This window comes from Neolamprologus brichardi, chromosome 10 (assembly GCF_056152115.1).
Source record: "Neolamprologus brichardi isolate AB-2024 chromosome 10, ASM5615211v1, whole genome shotgun sequence".
Classification (NCBI taxonomy): Eukaryota; Metazoa; Chordata; class Actinopteri; order Cichliformes; family Cichlidae; genus Neolamprologus; species Neolamprologus brichardi.
This window is the reverse complement of record NC_142113.1, coordinates 23,488,479-23,512,542: the sequence shown is the minus strand read 5'-3', so window position 1 is coordinate 23,512,542 and position 24,064 is coordinate 23,488,479. Positions and strand designations below refer to the sequence as shown.

The 24,064-nt window shown below is 39.1% G+C and overlaps 1 protein-coding gene across 1 annotated transcript in view; it reads right to left on the bottom strand.

Moving 5' to 3' along the window:
- Positions 1-7,899: 7,899 nt before the first annotated feature.
- Positions 7,900-24,064, bottom strand: part of pdlim4 (PDZ and LIM domain 4) — a 46,294-nt gene continuing 30,129 nt past the window's right edge. The window contains exons 5-8 of the mRNA XM_006785003.3: positions 20,319-20,584; positions 18,266-18,423; positions 11,791-11,929; positions 7,900-10,325 (exon numbers count right to left, since the gene is read on the bottom strand). Coding sequence (XP_006785066.1) covers positions 10,121-10,325; positions 11,791-11,929; positions 18,266-18,423; positions 20,319-20,584 — 768 coding nt within the window. The 3' untranslated portion in view covers positions 7,900-10,120. The remainder of the gene's footprint in view (positions 10,326-11,790; positions 11,930-18,265; positions 18,424-20,318; positions 20,585-24,064) is intronic.

The following is a 24,064-nucleotide window of genomic DNA, read 5'->3' as shown; positions in this document are numbered from 1 at the left end:
ACATCTGTCATATGGGCCTGCATGAATAAACTTTCTGAATCCTTTATCATCTGTAACTGAAAATAATTGTGGATGATTACTATACCTTTCTAATGTGACGTTCTTGTCCCTGACTCTATTTCTCTGTCTCCCCCTCCTGCACTGTTCCTGTGCTACTGCGAGTGTAACTACCGCCCCTCCCCATCTTCCCAGCGCAAAGCACAAGACTGGCATGCGGAGTGAAGCGGAAAAAAAGTGCGCGAGAGAGAGAGAGAGGGTGAGAGAAAGAAAAAAAACCCCCAAGGCTCGCGATAAGGAGCTGGCCCGCGTCGTTCACGTCAAAGATTCGGCTCGTTCGCAACCGACACATCACTACAAAATAGAGAAAGCGAAAATCCCAACATGGCTGAACGTAATGGCGAAGTATTATTGTTCTAAGCGGATATGGACCTTAAAATGTTGTTGCTTTGTTGTCTCTTTCTTTTGTTTAAAATGTTATGATAATTTTTACATTTAATTGAGTATGAATGTGTTATTTTGTAAGCTTGCTGTAAGCGTGTATCAAGCTAGTTTACAATGTTAGTTAGCTATTACAATATTTTATATGATTTCAGTTTAACGATCGTCAAATAGAAGGTCATAGGCCACTCTTCAAAAAATCAGCACAAAAAAGAAAAATAACTTATCTCGCTTATCTTGCTATCTAGCTGGTGAAAACTAGGAAGCTCAGGGCGAGGACAGCATACTTGTGCTTTGCAGCTTTTCAGCCATATTGCATCTGGCTCAGTTCTCCCCTCTTCTCTGGTCCCAGCAGGCCAGTGAAAACAGGGAAAGCACGATTAGTCGATTGATTCCAGGTGTCCTGCCAGCCTCCTTGGCAGTGCCCCCAACCCCAGCACACCATCTCTTCCCTGTTGTGGAGCTGCAGACCACACCTCGCCCATGTGTGCCCATGTGTCCAAAGACCCTGATGACAGAAAGCTGAGATATTGATAGCCCAGCTGGGGAGAGCTGAACCCCTTCACCAGCAGGTGAACAGTGAATACCAATCTTGAAGCAATGTGGGTGTATTTGGAAAGGCTTCTACAGCGCTACAGTATATTCTGTGTGCTGCTCCTCTGCCTACTTTAATGGATACCACTTTATTCAATAACTCGAGTTAGTTCAAGAAATCCTGCGCATAAATCTTCCCTCTGATAACGTAATGTTGTGTTTGATGTATAAATCACCTTTGAAGTGAATATGACTTGAAAAGAAAAGGCAGCAATATGCTGAGTGTTTCTGTTCTTCTTCTTTAGAGCATCAATCAGTCAGCAGAGCGATTCAGTGCATCTGGGCAACAGATCCTTTTCCCATTCACACTCAGTACATTTATAACCAAGGATGAAACTGGTCGGCTGACAGTAAAACTTTGTGCCACTTTCATGGTAGGCATTAAAGTGGGAACTGTACAATTTATTACACCTGTGTATTTTTTGCAGGATTATTCATATAAAATCTTTATATCTTTTTTTCACAGCAAATGTCTTTTAATGTATCTTTCCTGTGAGCTTCTCTACCCGTGCACTGGACAATACCTATCTTTTAGTACTCTTCTCATCTAGTATCACAAATACCCTAGTTTACAGAAGAGTTCCACATGAACCCTCTTTCCCTTCAGTTACATTGCATCCATTGTGTGTCCATTGTAACCTTTCACCAGAGAACATTAAAATGAAGTTTTGAGGGCTGTGCTTCCTTTAAGATATTTTTCTTGTCTATGTAGGATGACCTCCAAATAACATTTAGATGAGGTAACATTAACCTTTGTCCTGAAACTAATCAATATTAATGAAATTCTTTTGCCTGGGTGGCTGCCAGCTCCTCAGGGCAGGGCCCACATTGGCAATGCAATAATAGCTGGAAAACCTGGCGCTTTTTATTGTTTCACCAAAAGATTCCTTACTGACTTCAGGTAACAAGGTTAAAACATGTCTTTATATTTGTTTTATCATATTGCAAATGAGAAAGCTCATCAAGTTAATTAGTTCCATTTCTGTCCGTATCGTTTTGTGAGTCTAATACACATTATTCCCAGTAGGTTAATAGAGTTTCCCACTGCAAATCGTTATTTAATGTGCTGAAGTGAACTGGAAGTCCGGCATGAAATATTCACTCTTGAATGCACATGAATCAAACTTTGTGGTAAGTTTGAGTCATAAGTCTGAACGTGGGGATGAGCTCATGTTTGTTAGCGACATGGTCTAACTCATTGGTTTCATCAAGGCAGTCTGCAGAAAACCTCTGCACATCTGTGGATCTATCAAACATTATGTCATTAACACAACTATAATTACACAATCCCAGTCATTGGCATTGGAATGGAGTAAACTCAGTGTGTGAGAGCGGGTGGTTTCGGAGTTTCTCAGTGTAATTCTTCGATAAGCTATTCACAGTGTGGCCTTTAACTTTGAAAAAACATTTTTTGTCAGTCTTTATAGAAATATTGCCCAAAGGCTCCTGTTTCTGGTTAAGGAAAAAAAGTTCTGAAATTAAGTAAAATCAGATGAATATCATTGTTTGATTGACTCCTATAGTCAAAACTTAACCATATGTTGTACTAAAAGTTCTTCTTTTTATGAAGATACAATACAGCCATATCTCCAAAATTGTCTTTTGGGAAATAAAGCCATTTTTGGGGGGGATGATAGAGTGAATGCAAATTTATTCCAAGTCAAATGAGGCACACAGTACACTATTATAAGATTTTTTTTCTAAATAGATAAGGATTCTTGCGAGGCTGGATGACCTCATTTTATCACATTCACCTTGATCCATTCATCAGATTTCCATTTTTTTTTCTGGTCTACCTTCTCAGGTACGTGATGTATTATTTTGAGTTGCTGAACTTGTGTATCTACTTTCTGTCTCTCTTCCATCTCTGCTCAGACTTGCCCTTTTCACCCATATCATTGCCAATCACCCCTTTGTGCAGTCTTTTGTTCATAGTTTTTGTTTATAATTCTTTTTTTTTTCTTGATTTTTGAAATTAATATTCTCACATTTCGTTCGAAATATGAAATCCCTGATATATTGATGGCATGGACCAGTATGTAACCTGAAAGCATCTTTGTCTTTTTAACTCAGAGGGATAAGAAAAAAAGATGCAGTCTCACTGCAAGTATGGCAAGTGATCAAAAGATTAAACAAATAAAGTGAGAGGCTGTATGCACCTTGAACCAGTCTGAAATTAAGTAGAATCTGATGAATATCATTGCATACCAGTCTATCGCAGGACTAACACAGACAGTTATTGCTAAATTCACATGCATACAGCTCATTTTAACACACGTTAACGTGACATTTTTGGATTGCAAGTGATGGTTTCAGCTTAGTTTCATCCATAAACAAAAGTCAGAAGACAAAATACAAATTTAGGCAATCCTGATATCTGAAAAAATCCCAAACTCTCTTTTAATGAAGAAGGACTCTTGATGTGGAAACCGATCCACTGCCTCCATCTGTCGTAAAAACACCTCATCCAGAGTCAGGTTTTGGTGAGAGTATCCAAAACATAGAGCCATCTGTTTGCTTTTTATGTTCACTTTTTTTTAAACAGACTCAACAGGGCAGATATTTTTGCACTTTTCTGAAAAACAAAAGATCTTCTAGCAAAGCCCTCTTGGCAACTGCGTGACAGCTCCTCTGACCATTTATATTCTTCAGAATAAACAAAAACCTCACAGGGTATTCGTTACATGCAGCATATGGCCTGCATATCTTTAACACTATGAACAAATATCGGCTAATTCCCAATCTGTCTTCGAATGCCATCTTATGTCATCTGTTTGCGGTACACTGTGGATTCTGTTACCCTCCAGTCAAGTTTGTCCAAATCTTTAAACACAAATGACGTGCTGTTGACACGATTTCCAAGTACCTTATGTTTCTTTACTGCAAAATTAATTTGTCACTCTTGTTTTGTTTAAATGTGAAGTGTTAGCTCAGTTCAGTATAAGCAGTTTAGTTCAGGGCGGGGTGACATATGATTAGGCAACTTAGCTTAAGTAACTATAAGTCAGAGAGCACATAAGGTACGTCTGACAAAGGCTACACAAATGACCAAACTTGATACATTTAATCTATTTCAAATCAGAAACATCCATGAAACACATGCCAAACTTTTTTGAGTGAGTTCATGAGAAAAAACAAGTGTTCAAAAGTGAAGCATGTGTTACTTGGTTACTTTCTACCACGTTTTACTAAGATCTATCAAAACAGTTGACATTATTTTGCTAAGCTGTATGACTGAAAAGATCCTCCTGAAGTTTGGTTCAGGAGGATCTTTTCAGTCTCACTTGAGTGTGAAGTCCTGACTTATTTCTCATCTAGTAGCTAAGTGACAGTGAGGTCATGGTGTTGCTGTCTCAAGATCAGTGACTGTCTCTTTCTAAATCCCCTTTTAATGAGAATCAAAGCAAAACGTAATCCAAGCTTCAATATCTTTTCAGGGCCAACTTAAACATTAAGAGGATTGAGAGGCTTCCATGCACAAGAATCTCTGCAAACAAACCATGGGTGTACACAAACTGTGTGGCTTTTTCATTCTTTTGTGAAGATTTTTATCACTACTATCCTTCTATTCTTTTTATACCCTATTTAAAAAAAAACTCAAATACCTTCATGAGTAACAAAATTGGTCCTGAAGTCTATCCATACTGAGGCACACAGTTTTCTCCAAGTCTGAATTAAAACAACTACATTCAAAGAAGTTTGCAAGTTACTTGTAATTACTTTGTGCAAACAAACATAGAAGTCTAGAAACTGGTATAAAAAAGGTTTTTTCACAGAGCAGCAGATTTTCTTCTAAAAGAATTGTGTGCGCTATACAAACAGTAATGCAATGTGTGCAATGTGGCCAGCAAGTGGTCGGACATCAAAATAAAAGAAATGCTGCAATGTCCCAGCTCTGACTGTGAAGTTCTTCTCATGTTTTTAAGTGGTCAACAGTAAACCTTTCTGTTGCAGTGCAAAAACAGTCGTGTCTTAATATCACTGCATCAGCTTCAGTAACAAAGCTTTGAGTGCTTTATTAGACACCAAAGTACATGTGTTTTCATAAAGCTACCGACTCCTTCATCACACTCTAGTCTTCCACCAAAGCCAAACTTTAATAAATTAAGTTATTGTGTGCTCTTTGTATGTGTTTTTGAATTATGGAACATCTTCAGTTTCTCTGTGAAAAGGAATGGCTAGAATGCTGTTCTGCTGCATGTGCAGTCACTTAAAGCCAAATGCAGCTTGGGTACTCGTCCAGAGAGACTCTGCAAATCATGGCTGGCACAAGCAACAGAGTCATATTTGCAGAGCGCAAACCTGGAATGAACACTATGCTCCATAAAGAGGGAATGAAGTGCACAGATTATAAAAGAGAAGCTAAAGCAAACAGATGTTGTCTGTAAACGCAAAGGATGCACTGTATTATTAACTTTCTGAAATCGAATGTAAATTATAAGAAGAATCATCTGTAGGTAAGTGTGTGATGGAAATTCATTGATATCTCTAACAGCAAAGTATAGGAAACAACAGGGTAGAAGGGATCTATATGAGAACGTGTAAAAAATGAAAAATGGCAACTTGATGTATGACGTAGATCCTGCATGATGATTAGCTTCTGTATATGTACAGAAAGAGCTGTCAAGCCTGTACTTCTACCAGAGGGCTCCAGAATGACATAGCCCCTAACTATTGCAGCCAAGGATTAAATATATTGCATTGGGCGTGTCATTAAAGATTTATTGTTCCACCATAAAAAAAAGTATACCGAGTCTATTCTGATTTATCCACAAACTTATTGTGAGATGTCTATACTGTATGTGGAAGCGTTTTCCATGAAGTTCAACACAATAAACTTGGCCGACACTGGCTAGATTGCTGATCTGGTAAGTAATAAAATTGCTTAGTCAGCTTTCACAGTCTTAGTTGCTTGGTTTGCGATGCTGCAGCCTGCAGAGCAAAGCAAGCTGTGTTTCTGAGCAACTTGAAATGTTTATCTTTAAGAATGTTTATTGCTGAAGCAGAAGTCTTAGCACGCAACAGCTGTATATCTCACTGCCTGTTTTCATTGCACCTCACTGTGTGGGTCTGGGAAGTTTTTTAGTGTGAAGGGAATCTGCACCAAAATTGAGGTCATTTTAATTTTTATTTCATAAATTTCTCTGTGTCTGAACCCTTGCAGTGGCACAAATATATTTATGTATATTAGTATATTTGTATATTTGTAGTATAGTAGTAAAACAAAAAAGATAAGGAAAAGTAAACATTATGAGTGTTATGGGTGTCTGAAGAATTAGCAGCTGTGAAGTAGGAGTGAACTTAGCCCTTTGCTTCACCCTCTATCATTCTTTTAGATTCCTACTGTCCTTCAAAGACTGATTTCTCTTTCACTTGCTGAAGTTTAACTCATTCTAATAACCAATTATATATATATAATTTATATATATTATACACATATATTAGGTTTTAGCTATTCTTATTCTGCTGGATAGAGACCCCTGTTGTTGTACCTGGAATCTGCTGGATCCACTCTCCTTGTTTGGGGGTTCCTAATGTTCCTACCACTGGGACCACTTTTGACTTCCAGATCTGCTCCAGCTGTTCCTTCAGCCCTGGGACTATTTTCTCACATTGCTGTCTAATGGTATTGCCACAGCTATCCCGACTGTGATCTTCTGCTCTTTGTCAACCACCAGTGTCTGGTTTGTTGGCCATCATCAGCTTGTCTGTTTAGAACTGTGTTGTTCTCACTGACCTTTGCTGATGTCTCCTATTTGGGACTTGGGGACTTTTAGTCCATATGTGGCACAAATGTTCCTGTCCCACTTGGTTGTGCTTTAAAATGTACGCTGTCCCAACTTTCATCCTACATCCTGCTATGTGTTGACAGTCTCTGGGCACTTTTGCACAGTCTGCAACTGGGGTCCTGCTGGCTGTGGTAGATCTCTGCCTGTATGGATATGCTGGTTAAGGTCTGTTTTTGTGACATGATCAGATCCGCTCTACTGTCCTTTTTCTACCCAGGGATAGGATCTCTTGATGTCCATCACTCCCCCTATTTGTTTATGGTATACCCCATGAGGGGTTGGTCTTCCATGATAGTTCTGCTTCCCGTTCCTCATGACTGTCTGTCTTCAGCTGCTTGAGGCACTCTGGGAGCCATTATGTATACATATAAAGGGGCTTCATTAAATTTGTTTAGCTACATGCTTATGCTTTAAGTACACTGATCAGCCACAACATTAGAACCCCCTGCCTTACATTCTGTAGGTCTCCCTTATGACACCAAAATACACCATTGAGGAATGGACACAGGACACAGTCAGGCACTGGTTGGGGATTTAGGAGGGTTTTGAGAAAGTATTTTCCACATGAATGCTAACAGCCAAAGTTTCTCTGCAGTATCAGCACTGTAATGAAATGACCAATTCTATTCATATTAGGTGTCAATGATAGAGGCTTACTAAAGCAACAAACTAGGCATATAACCACAGGAAATATCCTCTTAGGTGTGTCCAGTCAGCAAGTGTAGTTCATCCTTGCATTATTGACGTGACAAAATATCCATTTGACATTATATTAAAACTATACTCGATAATTAAGAAGCTGCTTCTCTGTGATTTCTCAGAAAATCACACAAAAGTAAAAGTGCCTTTCTAAATCAAGACCTCCTTCTTTTTTATATTCCATTTAAGGGTTTTGTAATGTGGTCTTGGTTAGAAAGCACACATATTGCAGTCTTGTGGTCTAACATGCAATATGAAGAAAGGACCATGCCAGAGCTAGGGTGTAAAATTAAGACAAATTGAGTCTCTTGTGTTTTTGTACATTTTTGTGGTAAAATCCAGCAGTTAAGCCTAGGAAAGAATGTGAAAGATCATGCCATCATAAAGCACTTTTCATTTTATTTAGAACCTAGAAAAAAAAGAGCAAATAAGAAGATCCAGAACAAAAACATGTGTTGGTAGAACAATAAGTTAAATACAAGGAGAGGATTTGTGTCTCGGAAATTATTTAAAGACTAGACACAGGGTTTGCGAAGGCACGCAAGTGACATGATCTATACTGTGTGTTAAAGCAATCACAATGAAACAAATATGTACAATACCAAAGACACAATGTGGTAGCAATATATTTTTCAAATAATTTACACGTAACTAGCTTGGGTAGATACCAGCAGCTAAACATCACTGCTACTATCTGGAAAACAGAATGGAAATCAGCAATGCAAAAATTTATTCCCATTTCAAATTACAGAAGTATTTTTGTTAGCAATATTTCTAAAATTAAGGACATCATCGCTCCTCTGCACCACGTTGACTCCACCACACATTACATTATTTCACAATAAGCTAAGACTGATTGCTACACGTTTCTTACAGAACGTTTTTCTGTCAAAAAAACAAAATATATGTCGTCCCCTCATTTCTCTTTCTCACCCTACCTCAGTCCCTAAATTTATTTCCCCCCTTTTCTCTGAGGAAATGTAGAAATATATTTCATTAGCCTTAAGGGCTTGGCTGTAGAAATCTGAAGCCACTGCGGGAACTTCTGTCTTTTGCTCTCTTCTAAAAAGTAACTGTAAGAATTTACAGTATGTAGTGGGGTCACAAAAAAACGAAGAAAGAAATAAAGTGAGTATTGTTCCCACATGTTGTAGGTTGTGAAGTCCCAGTTTACACGTCCTAACAGATTTCTGTGGCTATGTCTCCAGTCTCAAATGCACACAATCGTTTTTAAAAGCTGTCATGAGAGGTGGAGAGAATTGTGATGTCAACCTGAAGGCTCAGCGCCCAGTGAACTCTGTGCTCTTGTGAACAGGAATTCTTCAGTGTGAGAAGTGAAATTCCTCTCGCAGTCAGGTGCATAAGCCAGAAGCACCACCTACCTACACTGTATTCGCAGATGTGCATCACACCCGCTTAAAATGTCCAAATGGATGCACTGCATTCAACTAATATACTTTAGCATTTAATTTGCATTTCTTCACATCTGGGGGGAATCATTTTTTGAAGTTGACTCCCAACAAGTTCTAGAGTTTCTCACAGAGTTTTCAGGATGTTTCCAGCAGGGATTTGTTTACCTTTCAGAAGGTGGTGCTTGCATAGCTGCAAACGGAGGCATTTATTACAAGCAGAGGTTCAGCAAACCCAGTCACCAAAACATACTGACACATTCCAGACATTGTTAGAGATATGCTTCAAGTAAACTATTGCTTATTTTGTTTGCATAACTGACAAGTGAGCAGAAGAAAAAAGTGGAAACTAAACAGAAATGTTCCCCGGTTTTGCAACAGAAAAGGTAAATTGCATAAATGTGAGTTAGAAATGCTAAAATCCATCCAAAAATAAGTATATTATTAAATTATAGCGAAGGAAAAAATGCCTTTTAACCCATAACCAGGACTTGAACAATATATCAGAATACCTTACAGGACTTGGAATATTATGTGGTGAGAAGAGAACTGTGAAAATTAGTCCTCGAAGCTAATAACCACATCCTCGGCACAGCTCATCACATCACATCCCAGCAAATCAGCTCAAAAATATTTTGTGATAATGCACATGGTGTCTTAAAGTTAGTGTAAGGCTTAAGTGGGAGATTACGTTTGTAATAACCTGATCAGTAAAAAAGCAAGAGTAGTCATATCTGTTTTCTTATGAGTTTTGCCATGTGTACGCATCTTATTGCCTACAGCATTGCATTGAATATTCTGCTACTGTGAGTCCAATGTGAATATGCATATGCATTTTTCCTGTAAAACACTGGTTTCGAGCTTAGGGCTGCCAGTTTAAATACTATAACATACAACGCTAACCTTTTAATAGTCTGGAGATTTGCGATGCTTATCTTACCAAAGCTGTATTCTGTCAACAGATTTCGATATGCTCAATATAAAAAGCATTCATCAAGTCTGTCAGTGTGGAAGCACTGATCTGGGATCACTCAATTGCAAATTTCACTCTCCTAAAGTCAAAACTGACCCAAGATAAGCATTCCTGCTTGACAGACCCTGATTAGTTTAGGCGAGTAAACTCAGTAGCCGCATTCTACAATATTTTGGTTTACCAGTTGTATTACAGTATAGCCCCCCCCCTCTTTTATCTCAGACCAGCTCCACCTTGGAGTTGGGGTACACAGCAACAACATCGTAGCCCTCGGGAGGCTGGACGCGGGCCTTTGCGTGAGTCTCGCAGTACAGATTGTCTTCGATAAAGAAGTAGCCTCTCTGCTTTAGGTTGATGCCGCAGTCGTCGCACATGAAGCAGTCAGGATGGTAGAGCTTGTCCCGGGCCTTCACGATGGTGCCACTACACGTAGAGACAAAAGAGGACAAAAAAGAGTTTACTATACTGTAAATAAATGTAACAAGTTATAAAATCCTGCAGCTGCAGAAGTGAATTACTGCAAATATTACTGCAGCTTCTACTGGATCATGATAAACACTGATGACGTAGTTTGGTTAAGCCTGTTATTCAGTCCTGCTCTTTAACATTTATTAATGTCCTAAATAAGAGTGCACACTGTGTTCAAGGCTTATATTTCACCTTTTTAGCCATAGAGGAAGATATGAATGCATAAATGCGTGATCGGAAACTGGACAGATAAGCAAATTGCAAAATGCAGTTTTCCTTTAAAGGCTGTCTGACTTTTTGAAAGATGTCCTCATCACAGAAGAGGTTAAGCAAAAATGAATGACTCACAGTTGTTCATCAAATGTTGCATTATCTATGCAAATCAGGAATTATACTTTATAGCCACTGTACCTATGCAAGCATTTGAATACAGCTCATCACATGCCGTGTGTCAGCTTCAGGTGGCAGAAAGGTTACACGCTGTTAAACAGTACACATTTATTCCGCTGCATGCCTACTTACTGGCACCAGTGAATTTAGAAGAACTTTGTTCAGCTGCACGGTGACAAAAGTGTTAGGGACGTTGTTCATTCATAGTTTCCAATTAGATTTTCCTGTCTGGCCTTGAAATTGGGGCCAACGACCATTAAATCATAAACTTGGTGCTTTGCTTTTCCAAAGTGGCCGCATGACTCGCAGGATAAACTCCTGACACAGTGTTCAATACATCTTTAAAGACTGTAAAAAGCGCTTAGGTCACAGCAGCCGTATTATACTGCACAAGCTTCCACAATGTTCTCTTGTTAACACTGAAAATAAGCTTATGACATCATTTTTTAAACATTTCTTTAACCTCAGCTGCTTTTTTAGAGAGGGGATTACCGGTGTATGTGGTTAGTTTGTCAAAAGGTGTGTTCAATTCGCAATACGTGTATGAAGAATGTGTGCATGGGAAAGGGTGTGGAGGATGGCTTGGTTTAATCATTAAAATGATAAATGGGAGCAGAGCTTTCTGAGGACTTATTGAAAGGCCTGTCGGTGCATGTCGACCAGTGAAAGATCACTTCTTTGTTTTCAAAATCGGGGAAGAACCTTGACTCACCTCGCATACTCTTAAACTTTATGGCAGCAGACAGAATGATAAAATAAGTGGGAGATGCATAACTTCCTGCTGAACCTCACAAGCATTTCAACAGAAAATCGATTATATCTCCAATGTCATGTTTATTTTGTACCGTAGCAAATTTTCAAGTTAATCACTTTTATGGCTTCTTGAAATGTAAAAGTACATTTTTTTTATATTTTATGCACATGTTTTTATATTACACACAGCCCAAAGAGTCCCTCGCCAATATGACCCCATTATTTACATATTATTGTCAACTTAGGATATACAAATCAGAATTTGCACAATACTTACACAATACCGTTACAGCACCGTGTGCACTGGGGTAGTTTCTGAAGACCAGACATAGGGCTGGGGATGGGGCTTCCCAACTTGGGGATTGGAGATCTGACGGGAGACTTTAAGTTTCTCATTCTCTCCGTTGGTGACACACCTATGAAAAACGATATGTCGTTAAGAGACATACTTAAAGCTCCAGGGATTCTAGACACTGAGATATCACAACACTTCCTCTGTATCCCTCTGGTAAGCGTATTTTATATATGTCTCCATGTGTTTGTAGGTTCTCACTCATTCAGGTCATGGTAGTTTTGGGAGCGTGAAAAAGAAAGGGATTGAACTTCTTTAAGTTAAAGTTTAAGAAAGTCCAGTTGCCATCTTTTTTTTTTATCTCTTCAGACTGTATGTCTCCATATTTCTCTGGCTTTCTTTCAATTAAAGTTATGTTAGCGTTACTCTGTTAAATGAAGGTGAAAAGTCACATAGGTTCCTGAAAGGGAATGCTACATGAGTTGTCTGTAGTTTCTGTTCACCACTCAACCATTTTTCACTTTGTGTGACTCTCAAGCGCTTTTGTGAGATACACTTGGAAGAAGTGTAACTGAGATAGTTTCTTTTTCTCAGTTGTTAGCACAACAAGCACACTGTTACTAATCAGTGGTTGTGTTATTATATTATTAGCAACACATATGAAATACACATAGTGTCTGTTGGATATGAAGATGTTTCTGCTGGTTTGTCCAAGTACATGCAAGTGAGGACCTCAAGCAAAACATCCAACTAATATTATTACACTTTAACACTGAAATGAACAACATTCACTGCATTAACCACACAGCAAAGGCCCAGCAACTGCCCTGAACCCCTGGAACCAGGGGACAAGTCATGGTAAAGCTTTAATAAAAAACAGTAACATTTTTGCTCTTCTTCAGCCTCGCTTTATTGAAACTGCAAAAACTGTAGTACCGATGTACACAGTAATCCTACAAGACATACTGATAGAAACATTTGCCAGTTTTTCTGTTTTTTTTTCCTAATATGGGCTCTGCTTGTCTGTTCTCCTTACATCACATTCACAGAATTCCTTCTTTTCTTTCCATTTTGTGTGCCTCTTCTGTGTCTCTGGCACCTTCCCGTGAGCCCTATTCAAGTGTCACATTCTGCAGTGCCTTTCCTGGGAGGAATGCATCAGTCAGCCTGGCTCGACACCAAGCAAGGAAAGTACCTCATGGAACCTCATCACATCACATCGATATGCTACAATCACACGACGCATGTGAAAGACGCAAAATGGTTTGTAAAGAGATTCATCATACTGCTTACAAACGGCTTAACAAATTTATCAAGCCATCTGTTATAGAAAAAACTAAACTTGCAAATCTTTTTAAAAATACTGTTAAAAATTGTTTAAAATGACTTATTTATTATGCAAGTAACAAACTGAATTTGTGTTTTTATACATAAAATGGACTGTGAAGAAGTTATTTAAGAACATTTTTAACTACTAAAACTACTTTTCCTGTTCAGGAGTGCAAGTAAATACTGTAAAACAGTGAATTTTAAGAACCGTGGACAATCACAATAATTACATTTTAGCATTAAAAAAATATTATTTTGATCAAAGAGCATTTGCATGCTGGTGGATAAGTAAAGAAACATAAAAAAATATTTTTTGTTAATCAACAATACAGTCATTTAGGGCAGCTCTGGCATAATTGGTATTGATATGATTTTTTAAAACAGATTTTAGGTTGTTTAAATTGTGGTACTGTGGTAGATGCGTGTTACTACCTTCCCATGGTTGTCATTTCTTATTAGAAGTGAATTCTAAGACAATCAGGTATTTAGTCATGCCTGACTGGAACGCATTAAAGGGGATATTTTATAGTGGGTATCTGGAGTCAGTACAATGCTTCCAAGCGCAGCAGAGTAAATCAGTAGAGCACAGCCACTACATGACTTCCCTTTGCTGATGATGTGCCAGCAGAGGTCATTCAGCCAAAAAGGCCACCTATGACTACCAGTAACCACAGTGTAATTACCGTACATCTGGCACCTTTCTCAAAGTGATTTCTGTCCCTCAGTGTCAGTTAGCCTCTGACTGCTCCATAGTGTGTTTAAGAGATGATATTATCAGACCATGTTATTTCTGGGATGAATGCCTCAATTGCCCATTAAGGCACTCTAATGGAACCATGACTTTCTAACAAACGGGAAGGCTATTGCATTTTTTGTACCACAGTCATAAATAAGTGCAAAAGGGGGCTTTTCAGCTCTTGCTTTACCTAAAAAAAAAAGCCATTCCACACAGGCCTGCTATATTTTGCTGCCAAACACACGAATGTATCGTTTGATCGACAGTGACAAGTTGGCCATTTGCAGCACATATCTCACCCCATGTAACATTCACACTATAATCTGTGACTAATGTCAAGCAGACGCACTGTAAAACAGACAGGCACACTTGTGCCCACCATCAATGTCAAACGCAGAGTGCGAAGCTTCACAGAATTTAAGGCAATGGGAATCAGTGTCGTTTTCGACAGCTACTGAGAGGTACTGTTTCTACAACTCTTCAAGGACATCTTGATTTGTTCCTGAAACATGTGTTGTGTTGGTTTGATTTCATCCAAGATGTTTAAAAGGAAGGATTCTATCAAAAATAATCAGTCAAAAATAATGCCAAGAAAAATATGACGAGAAAGATCAGATGAAATGTTTTAGAAAGATTTGCTGTTTTTATATGGGGCCACACACCGTTGAAAAAAAAGTATAATTAAATGTAAGCCAATTGACAGAAGCGTAACAAATTACAACGGGCTGTTAACACCAAATATCAATTACGTCTTTTTTCATGTCACATCACCGTGAAATCGCTTCACACTGCTAGAATCACATGTTTAGCCACCTAGAAACCCTCTTTTTTTAGATGCATTTTGCTTCTCTTTCACCCCCCCAACCCCTCTTTTTTTGACATTGCCTGGTTAATTGGGACCCCAAATAGTGTTATGTTCATTTTCATCATTTTACCCTTTTCAGCTGTGGTCATTTTGGAGAGATCCTATAAATATCCCACATGTTAAGTAAAAGTATTAGTGGTGTAACCCAAGAGGCAATCAGAAATGTGATGAATGTTATACTTTGAAAGTAAAACAGTCCTGCTGATTGATGTGCTCTTGAGAGGTCTTTTCTGAGAAAGGACACAGCCTGAACTCGTCTTGGAAATTTCTTTAAACAAACAACATTTGAGTCTGGAGTATTTTTTAGGGGTCACTGGCACTGTGTTTATTTCTTTTTCCAACTGTTAAAGAAACAAAACACTCCCCGGTCTGTGTTCCTTCAAAATTTGCCTCAAACGATCAGCAGTAAAGGTGAAAATTATAAAATTCAATCTGCAACAGTGCAGATTGAATTTTGGTTTGTGGCACAGCTTAGCATTTGAGTGTTCTTATCTTTAATTCTTCATGTTGCTGTTTTCCTTGCTTTTATCTTTCCACATTTCACATCTTTGTGTTTGTATGTGTCCTTGCTGCTAAAACAATGTCCTCTTGTGGAAAACAGGATATGTACTCAAGTGTAATGTTGTTGCAGTATTTCCTAAAACACCCCAACTTTCCTATTTAACAGTCACACCACCGCTCCATCCACATTGCAACCAAACCATGGAAGACTCTGTGGAATCCTGGGTAAACTGACACTTTTGTTTGCTTTAACTTTAAAAGCCCTTAAAAGTCAACACGACCTCTACACTGGCTTTAGCCTCCAAAAAGGAACCAACTCCTGCAATTTAAGACATTCACTAAAATTCAGTATTTTTTTTACTTGTTTCACAATAAAAAAGAAAAGGAAACAAGCAGCATCTAGAGAAGGATTTAATTCTCTAACACAGAATAGAAACAAAGACACAGGTAGCTTTTGAATCAACAAAGGCACAGATAGCTTGATGAAACTTAGAGTCTCTGTTTCATCGAGGATTTAGTCTGTCAATCAACCTGTCAGTCACTCAAGCTGAAAGGCAGATGACAGCAGACAAAAGAGGTCCCTTTAATCTCTTTAATCCACCAGTCCTAAAATCTGCATTTTCATCCAACCTCTTTCATCTGTTGTTAGCATCTTATTGCTTTAACTGCTAGAAGAAGTGACAAATTATGAAAACAGTCTGGTTTGGCTCCGATCCAGGTCTCCCCACAGAAGAAGTTTACATTGTCCCCTGTGCTGTTAATTATCCTGTCAGCTCTCACATCAAAGGCTGATCCTGAGATGCAATAACCAGACAACGGAATATTCTACAGGGAAAGAAAACCTTTAAATCATGCTACTCTAAATTATCTAAAACTCTTAAACATTATATAATGCCAGTTCAGAGACTTTATTTTTTAAAAAACTATTTTGTGTTTTATTTGTAGTAAATATCCAGTGCATACTGCTGTCCTGATAAGTTTTACTTTGGATTTGGTGCCCTTTTGCGCTAGCCCTGGCATTAAGGTGAGATAATCTTCTTTTAAAGATTAAAAACGTCCACATTTGGAGGTTGGAGGGTTGGCAAAAGAATAAGTCACGAGTTTGCCCGCCAGCTAAAAGAGGTTTGTGTCTCATTCAGGAGTTTTGTGTTTTGCTAATTAGTTTACTTTTTCATTCTTATTTGATTACACTTCCTGTATAAATTCAGGCACAAAAACTACTTAGGTGGAAATGATCCTGTTGTGGTTAGAACACGGCCCTCAACATCATTTACCCTGCACATTAAAGGCAGCAGTTGTGAGTTATATAATCTTATCTAGTAAACATGGACTTGCATTTGATGAAAAACACAAAACAAAAAAACAAAAACAAACAGAAGACATTTTCATGGTACAAATGAATTGAAATCTACATCCATACTGAATTTTCTTATTAATTTGTTGCAATACCTGTCTACTGTCTTTTATTTTAACATTTTATTGCCATTTTAAATTCTGTTTTGATTTGTAGATCCTGAAAAAATACAATTATTTATTTATGTACATATATATTTACTATAACAAAAACAATAACAACAATACTACTACTACTACTACTACTACTACTAATAATAATAATATATTAACTGTGATAACAAATAAATTTCCCAAATCTTGGATAACTGGCGTATATCAAAAGCTGATGTAATAGTAGGTATAGTCATATGTATAGTCAGTTTGTATACCCTCTTTGGATGGGGGACGGATATTTGAGTAAGAATTAGCATTACAAAGATGACGTACTTACTCATTAGAGCCTTTTTATAGCAGTGGAGAAGTTTATATAGTGTTTTTTTTACATGTAATTAGGGTTAAAGGAATTTTTTTAAAGATGTGTCAATGTTAATATCTGAGGTTTAGAAAATCCTTAGTCACTGGTGACAGATCTTTTTCTCTGAGGCCCATGCTATTTGTGTTTGAACATACCAACAGGCTTGCGCTGCGTTAACAGTAAACATGGAACGTGAAGAGAAGGTTTTAGTTCCAGGGATTAGCTTTTCCCTGCTGCTGTCAGCATCATATGACTCCCTTCTCAAAAGCTGGAATTCCAGGCGGTCAGAAGGCAGACGGGAAAACCATATTTCTCACTTTATTGTCCTTTGTAAAGTTGTTTTTGCAGTAAATTGCCCTACAAAAACTCCCCCTGTCAATCTGCATGCAAGCTTTTTAAAGCACTTAATCTTTCTCCTGCTTCCTTTGTCTTGGGTTTGTTTTGGTTTTTTTACTTTCTATCTTGTTTTCCTCCCTATGTCTTCCTATCTGTCCCCTAACCTTGCTGTGTATTTCTATAAAAGGAAAACTATGCTACTTAGACAGAGGAGTTCATAACAGTCAGTGAACGAATGCCTGTGAAAGAAGTCCCTTTAACTGGAATCACAAGACTCATCTGCATTAGAGGAAATAGTTACTCAGAAATTTCCACCATTTACATTTATACTTGTGCAGATGTGCAGATACTTTGTGCATTATACCTGTTTGGTATGTGGCACCATTAATTACAATTATTCTGACAGCTGATATTATCATTGCTGTAAAGTATAAATATAGTGTTGTTTGTTTGGTTTCTTGCATGACAGCTTGTCATAAATAGAGAAAATATACACAAACTTAAAACAAACTTAAAACTGGCAGTTTTAAAGCTTAATTTCTTCTCTAACATAAAATTATCTACTCGTTTTCAGGCTTTTAAAAGCAATATATAAGTATAGTTTTTTGCTTTGAAGTGTTGAACAACAAGTCTAACTGAATTGCTTGGGCTATTTTTAGAAATGTAGTGGGCAAACTGGTTAATCAGCAAGATAAAATGACTTTACTTTCACAATAAAGTTAATTGGTGCAATAATGTCAACAAGAATCTTTAGCAGCAATGGGCGATCTCTCCAAATAAAGTTTAAAAGGTTCAGTGAGTGAACACTCACATGCTTTTTTATGCCTAATTTTTACACACATGATAAGCAGACACACAAATATGCAAACACATGAATCCATACCTCCATCCTCAGCCTCCAGGATTCCCTGGAGGTATTTGAAGGAGCCAGACTGTTTGGGTTCTGAGACAGGTTCCTCATAGTCCTGCAGCATCTTGTAGACGTCTGACTCCGTGTCAAATCCGTTACGGCTCACAGGAGACTGTACTGGAGGCTCTGGGCTGAAAGATTCAATGAAACCAATATTCAGTATAACTCATTTTAAATTCAACCGTGACAAGACATGAAACATAAATTTATTTTAGTGATCCACCAAGACTGTAGACTATACATAAAAATAGGACATCACCACCATGACGTCACCTACTGTTTTGTTGGCTTTTGTTTTGAAGCCCTCTGCTTGGCGTATTATCATGATTTCTCTTTGAAACCAAACATAATGAGTGAGGTAAGGAATCGGATGAAAAAAACAAGGATACTACACACTTATAATTTATTTATAAGTTATCCAATAATGAAATTATACCCTAATAATTTTTTTTTTCGGAATGCAACATCAGAAGAGAATGTACAATATGATAAAGAAAAACAAGCTGAAATAACTGATTGCTGTTTATTGAGGTGACAAATGAAGTGAGAAGTAGCATTTTTCTTGATTTTCCCCAGGCCACTACTGCTTTGGCTTAACTTTACAGATATGGAGATTCCATGTTCTGAATACGAGGATAAAAAAACAAAAACAAAACAATAACTATTCCCTAAAGGATAAAGTTGTGAATCCTGGGAAAATCTATTTTTGTTTTTAAGCAGATGTCAAATATAGCCACTTCATATTTTTGTGATGTCAAAATGTGTTTTGGGACCAAGGGAGGAATAAAAGAAACTCAAAGTTTCAGATGGCTGTAGCCATATGAGGTAAGGAGAAAGAGTAAGAAAGAACTACAGTATTTTTCTTTTCTAATTAAAACTGCATAGATAGAGCGCATCGGTGCATCATTTTTTTGTATTTCTGTCTCAAGGCATGAAGTCTTAATAAAAACAGCTTTGTATTATACTTCTGTTCCTTATGTCATCTATCAAATTATTCCCAGTGCTTCCCGTCATTTGGAAAAGTTTAAACATTCTAACTTCTGGAAGATGACTAGGACTGCTGACAGATGTGTGCAAGTCCAGACACGCTTAAATACAAGTCTGTCTCCAGATGCCCTTTCAGGAGTCTGACTGTGTGTCTGAGAGAAAAAGCCTGAGCTGTCATGAAAGTGAGAGTGATTGAGAGAAAGCGAGAGCAGACAGAATTGTGTAATATGTGTGTAAGAGAAACTGACTGACAGCAGGCAACAGAGATAGTGTTAAAACACTTGAGTGCAACTTTGTGTGCGTATGTGGGGGCTTTGTCTAGGAGTGCTCAAAAGCATCTTCACCGGGAGACTGAACATGCACATTTATTGCCCACTTGAGGGGATACAAGACAGCAAATGCCTTTTACAGTCCACAAGGCTAACTGTGCAGTTGACATCCAGAGTGTGTTTGTTTCTGTGTCTCTGTGTTAAGTGTCTGCACAGGGACCTGCGAGGAAACTGGTGAGGCTTTAATAATAGATAGGATGATTGTTTTTAGGAGCAGTGGAGGGAAAGGTAAAGCTATTTCCTTGTGTGATTTTCCCACAGATATAATGTGTGTAAAAAGGTCCATGAAAACTCACGAGGGGGATATTTTGGAATCTGATATAAACAGCTATTATATACACGTGGTTCATTGATTTCTTTTTTGTTGTTAAGGTAAACACAACAACAAATTGGATTTCTAGCTAGCGAAGTAACCAGAAACTTGGGATAAGTGCACAAGATAAGTAAAAGAAAATGTTGTTGCATTATAATAATAGACTTTAAACTAAATTTGAAGATTTTTTATACTTATTTACTTATACTTATTGGATTTTAGAACATTCAGAATAAAAACTGGTGTTGCTTCTGCATTTATTTTAAAGAGGAGGGTAAATATTTGAAAATAAGAAGCGCTACAGTAACTGTAGATTATCCTGTCAAAAGTGCAAGTAAGGTGTGGCTGGATGCTTATGATTTACAGTCCTGGAAAGCACACGGTATTGTTGTCTCACCTGTGTGTGGCACTGATGCTGAGACCTCCCATCTTGCTTGGCAGTGATCTGTCCCCATTGCTTCCATTGTGAGCATATAGTCCTGCAGGGTTGTTGTACTGAGAGTGCCCGGTTCCATTGCCATACCCATAGCTGTGTCCGTTGTTGGGTCTGGAGTGTCCGTTATTCAGGTTAGCGGGCTGAGGAACCTGAGGTGACTGGGGTTCAGCGGTATATGAAGGTTTACGGGTGTAACTGGCATATCCGCTGGTGATCGGACGAAAATTCTAAAACCAAGGAAAGAAAAGAGGAGACACGTTTACCAAACAGGAAGAGCAGATGCCAGCATCACAGGAAAACATCACAATTTTATGGTTGAAAATGTATGCAGTTACAGAGAAACTTTGATTCTTTGGTAAGTTTCCTACATTAAGGGAGAATTGCTAATGTAATAAGGAAGGAAAAAGGATAATGAGCTATTATAGCTCATACAACATTATGTTCTGGTTCAGGAAATGAGAATAAAAAGAGAACATGAAAGAGAAAACAAACCCGGTGGTGTCCTGACTAGAAAACCACAAGTCGTCAGAGAGAAAATGAACAGTTGTTTGCGAATGAGGCTTTGCAGCAATGAGGTTTAAATGAAAAACTTTTTCCACTTCATTTGTGTTGTTCCCTGTTTAATACCAAGGCTTATTAAGAAGGAGCTCGCATTAGATTTCCTGCAGATGTTTCTGTCAAAACAGATTAACTTGTGTATTTTAAGTACTGCTTTTTGGCTACTTCTGTGAGATGAAACCTTCATGGTTGATGACAGAGCTGAGATACTGCAGAAGATTAAATTATTATTTTTCTGACATGCTGCAGCAGACTTTCTAGACTCTTGCCATATAATTTCTGTGTTCAACGTGTTTGGAAGAATGTGCCGGACTAATGCAGGGCAGATGCAGAGACAATTACAATCTACAATTACACCACTGTATGCGCAGTAAATGTGTTTATGGCTGGGTCAACGCCCTTATCATGAATTTGCACCAACACAACACTGACAACAGTGAGACAACTCTGTGTTTATCAGCACGCTTCAGTGATAACGCCCACTGCCAGCTTGGCTCATCCGTATCAGACAGTGAACTTTACAGATAAGGTTTTATTTCAACATTTGCAATGATGTCACCACTTCTCATGGTGTTTTAGTGCTTTGAATATGAGAGCTAAATAGCAAGCTTGAATTACTAAAGACGAGGCCCACGCATACCCATGAATTTAGACTATACACATTTCAGCTAAGAATAAAATGACTTGTTTACAAGTTAAGCAGCAGTAAATTCAATTCAAATTCAAATTTTTTTTTATTTGTCACATACACAGTCATACACAGTATGATATGTAGTGAAATGCTTGGACAACTGCTCGTGACCTAAAGAAAAAGAAAAGGCTATGAATAAGATAGGAAATAAATAAATATGAAAATAAAAAAGGGTAAATTTAACCAGGAAGGAATAAAATAAAATATAAAAAAATTAAGTTAAGAATGAGATAACTGTACAACACAAAAAGAATGAAGGGTAAATTTAACTGGGAAAGAATAAGATAAAATATATAAATTAAAGTTGAAAATAAGATAACTGTACAACAAAATACAAAGTATAGACATTTATAAGAATGTAAGAGAAATATAAATATATATACACACAATAACAGCAGCTGCAATCCACATTATACAGTGTCTTGTGCAGTGCAAATATGCTTAAAGTGATGAAGTGTAAACAAATGTCCAGAATGTCCAGTGTGTGTGTAAGAACTATATGTGTGGGTCAGTACTGTGTGGTGGTGTGATTGAGAGACCGTATCGCCTGCGGGAAGAAGCTCCTCCTCAGTCTCTCTGTGTTGGTCTTCAGGGAGCGGAATCTCTTTCCTGACCTCAACAGAGAGAACAGTCCGTTGTTGGGATGGCTGAGGTCCTTCACGATCTTCCTGGCCTTGGTCCAGCACCGCCTGCTGTAGATTGAGTGCAGGTCAGGGAGCTCGGAGCGGATGGTGCGCTCAGCTGAACGCACAACCCTCTGTAGAGCTCGTCTGTCCTGCATGGTGCTGTTCCCGAACCAGGTTAAGATGTTTCCCGTCAGGATGCTCTCTATGGTGCAGGAGTAAAAGTTCCTGAGCACCTTGGGGGGCAGTCGGAAGTCTCTCAAGCGTCTGAGGTGGTAGAGACGCTGACAGGCCTTTTTCACCACGGTGTTGATGTGACAGGACCATGACAGGTCCTGCGTGATGTGAACTCCGAGGTATTTGAAGCTGTCCACTCTCTCCACTGGGCACTCGTTGATGACGGGGGTCTGGTAGTTCCTCTCCTGCTTAGTGCTGAAGTCCACTATCAACTCCTTTGTCTTACTGACGTTTAGAAGGAGGTTGTTCCTCTGGCACCAGTTCTCCAGATTCCTAATCTCCTTCAGGTAGGGCGTCTCGTTGTTGTCAGAGATCAGGCCCACCACGACGGTGTCGTCAGCAAACTTGATGATGGTGGTGGAGCTGGTAGTGGCCACACAGTCATATGTGTACAAGGAGTACAGCAGGGGGCTCAGAACACACCCCTGGGGGGCTCCAGTGCTGAGAATGGTGGAGGCTGAGACATGTCCGCCCATCCTTACTGCCTGTGGTCTGCCAGTTAGGAAGTTGGAGATCCACTGACACATAGATGAGCTGAGTCCCAGATGCTCCAGCTTGGTGGTGAGTGTGGAGGGAATTATGGTATTAAATGCAGAGCTGTAGTCTATGAAGAGCATTTTAACATAATTCCCCCTTCTAGTGTCCAAGTGAGTAAGTGATGTGTGGAGGAGATGAGAGATGGCATCGTCTGTGGAACGATTTGGACGGTAAGCGAACTGTAGTGGGTCCAGTGTGTCTGGTAGTGAAGAAATGATGAAGTCTCTGACCAGGCGTTCAAAGCACTTCATCACTACTGAGGTGAGGGCTACAGGGCGATAGTCATTGAGAGAAGCAGGGTGGGGTTTCTTTGGGACAGGAACAATGATGGACTCTTTGAAGCATGTGGGGATCACCGACTGAGATAAAGAGATGTTGAATATCTCAGTGAACACAGGAGCTAGCTGGTATGCGCAGGCTCTGAGGATACGACCTGGGATGCCGTCTGGTCCTGCTGCTTTCCTGGTGTTCACTCTCTTGAAGGCTCTCCTTACTTCATGCTCGGAGATGACGAGCACGTTTCCGGTGCTGGCAGTATCTTCCTGTCTGCAGCCGTTAGCGCCGCTAGCACTAGCATCGTTGGAGTCCTTAGCTGCAGCCTCGAAGCGAGCATAGAAAGTGTTCAGCTCATCTGCCAGAGTCACGGCCGTGTTCGTCATACCGGTTGTTGGTGCTTTATAATCCGTTATTGTCCTTAGTCCCCGCCACAGGCTCCTAGAGTCACTCTGTTGGAGTTGTGACTCTAGTTTCCTCCCGTAGCGCTGCTTCGCCTCTTTCACCGCCTTCCGCACGTTATATGACGCGGCTTTGTACAGGTCCATGTCCCCCGTCGTGAGTCCCGTGTTGTAGGCAGCTGTGCGGGATCTCAGAGCGTCGCGGATGGTTTTATCCACCCACGGCTTCTGGTTGGGAAACGTTGTGATAGTCTTTGTCTCCACGGTATCATCCGCTAGTTTCCCGATGAATCCCACAACCGCTTCCGTAAACACGTTGACATCATCGTCGGAGCTGTTTCTGAACATGTCCCAGTCTGCGTCGTCGAGTGCGACGCACGACGCAGA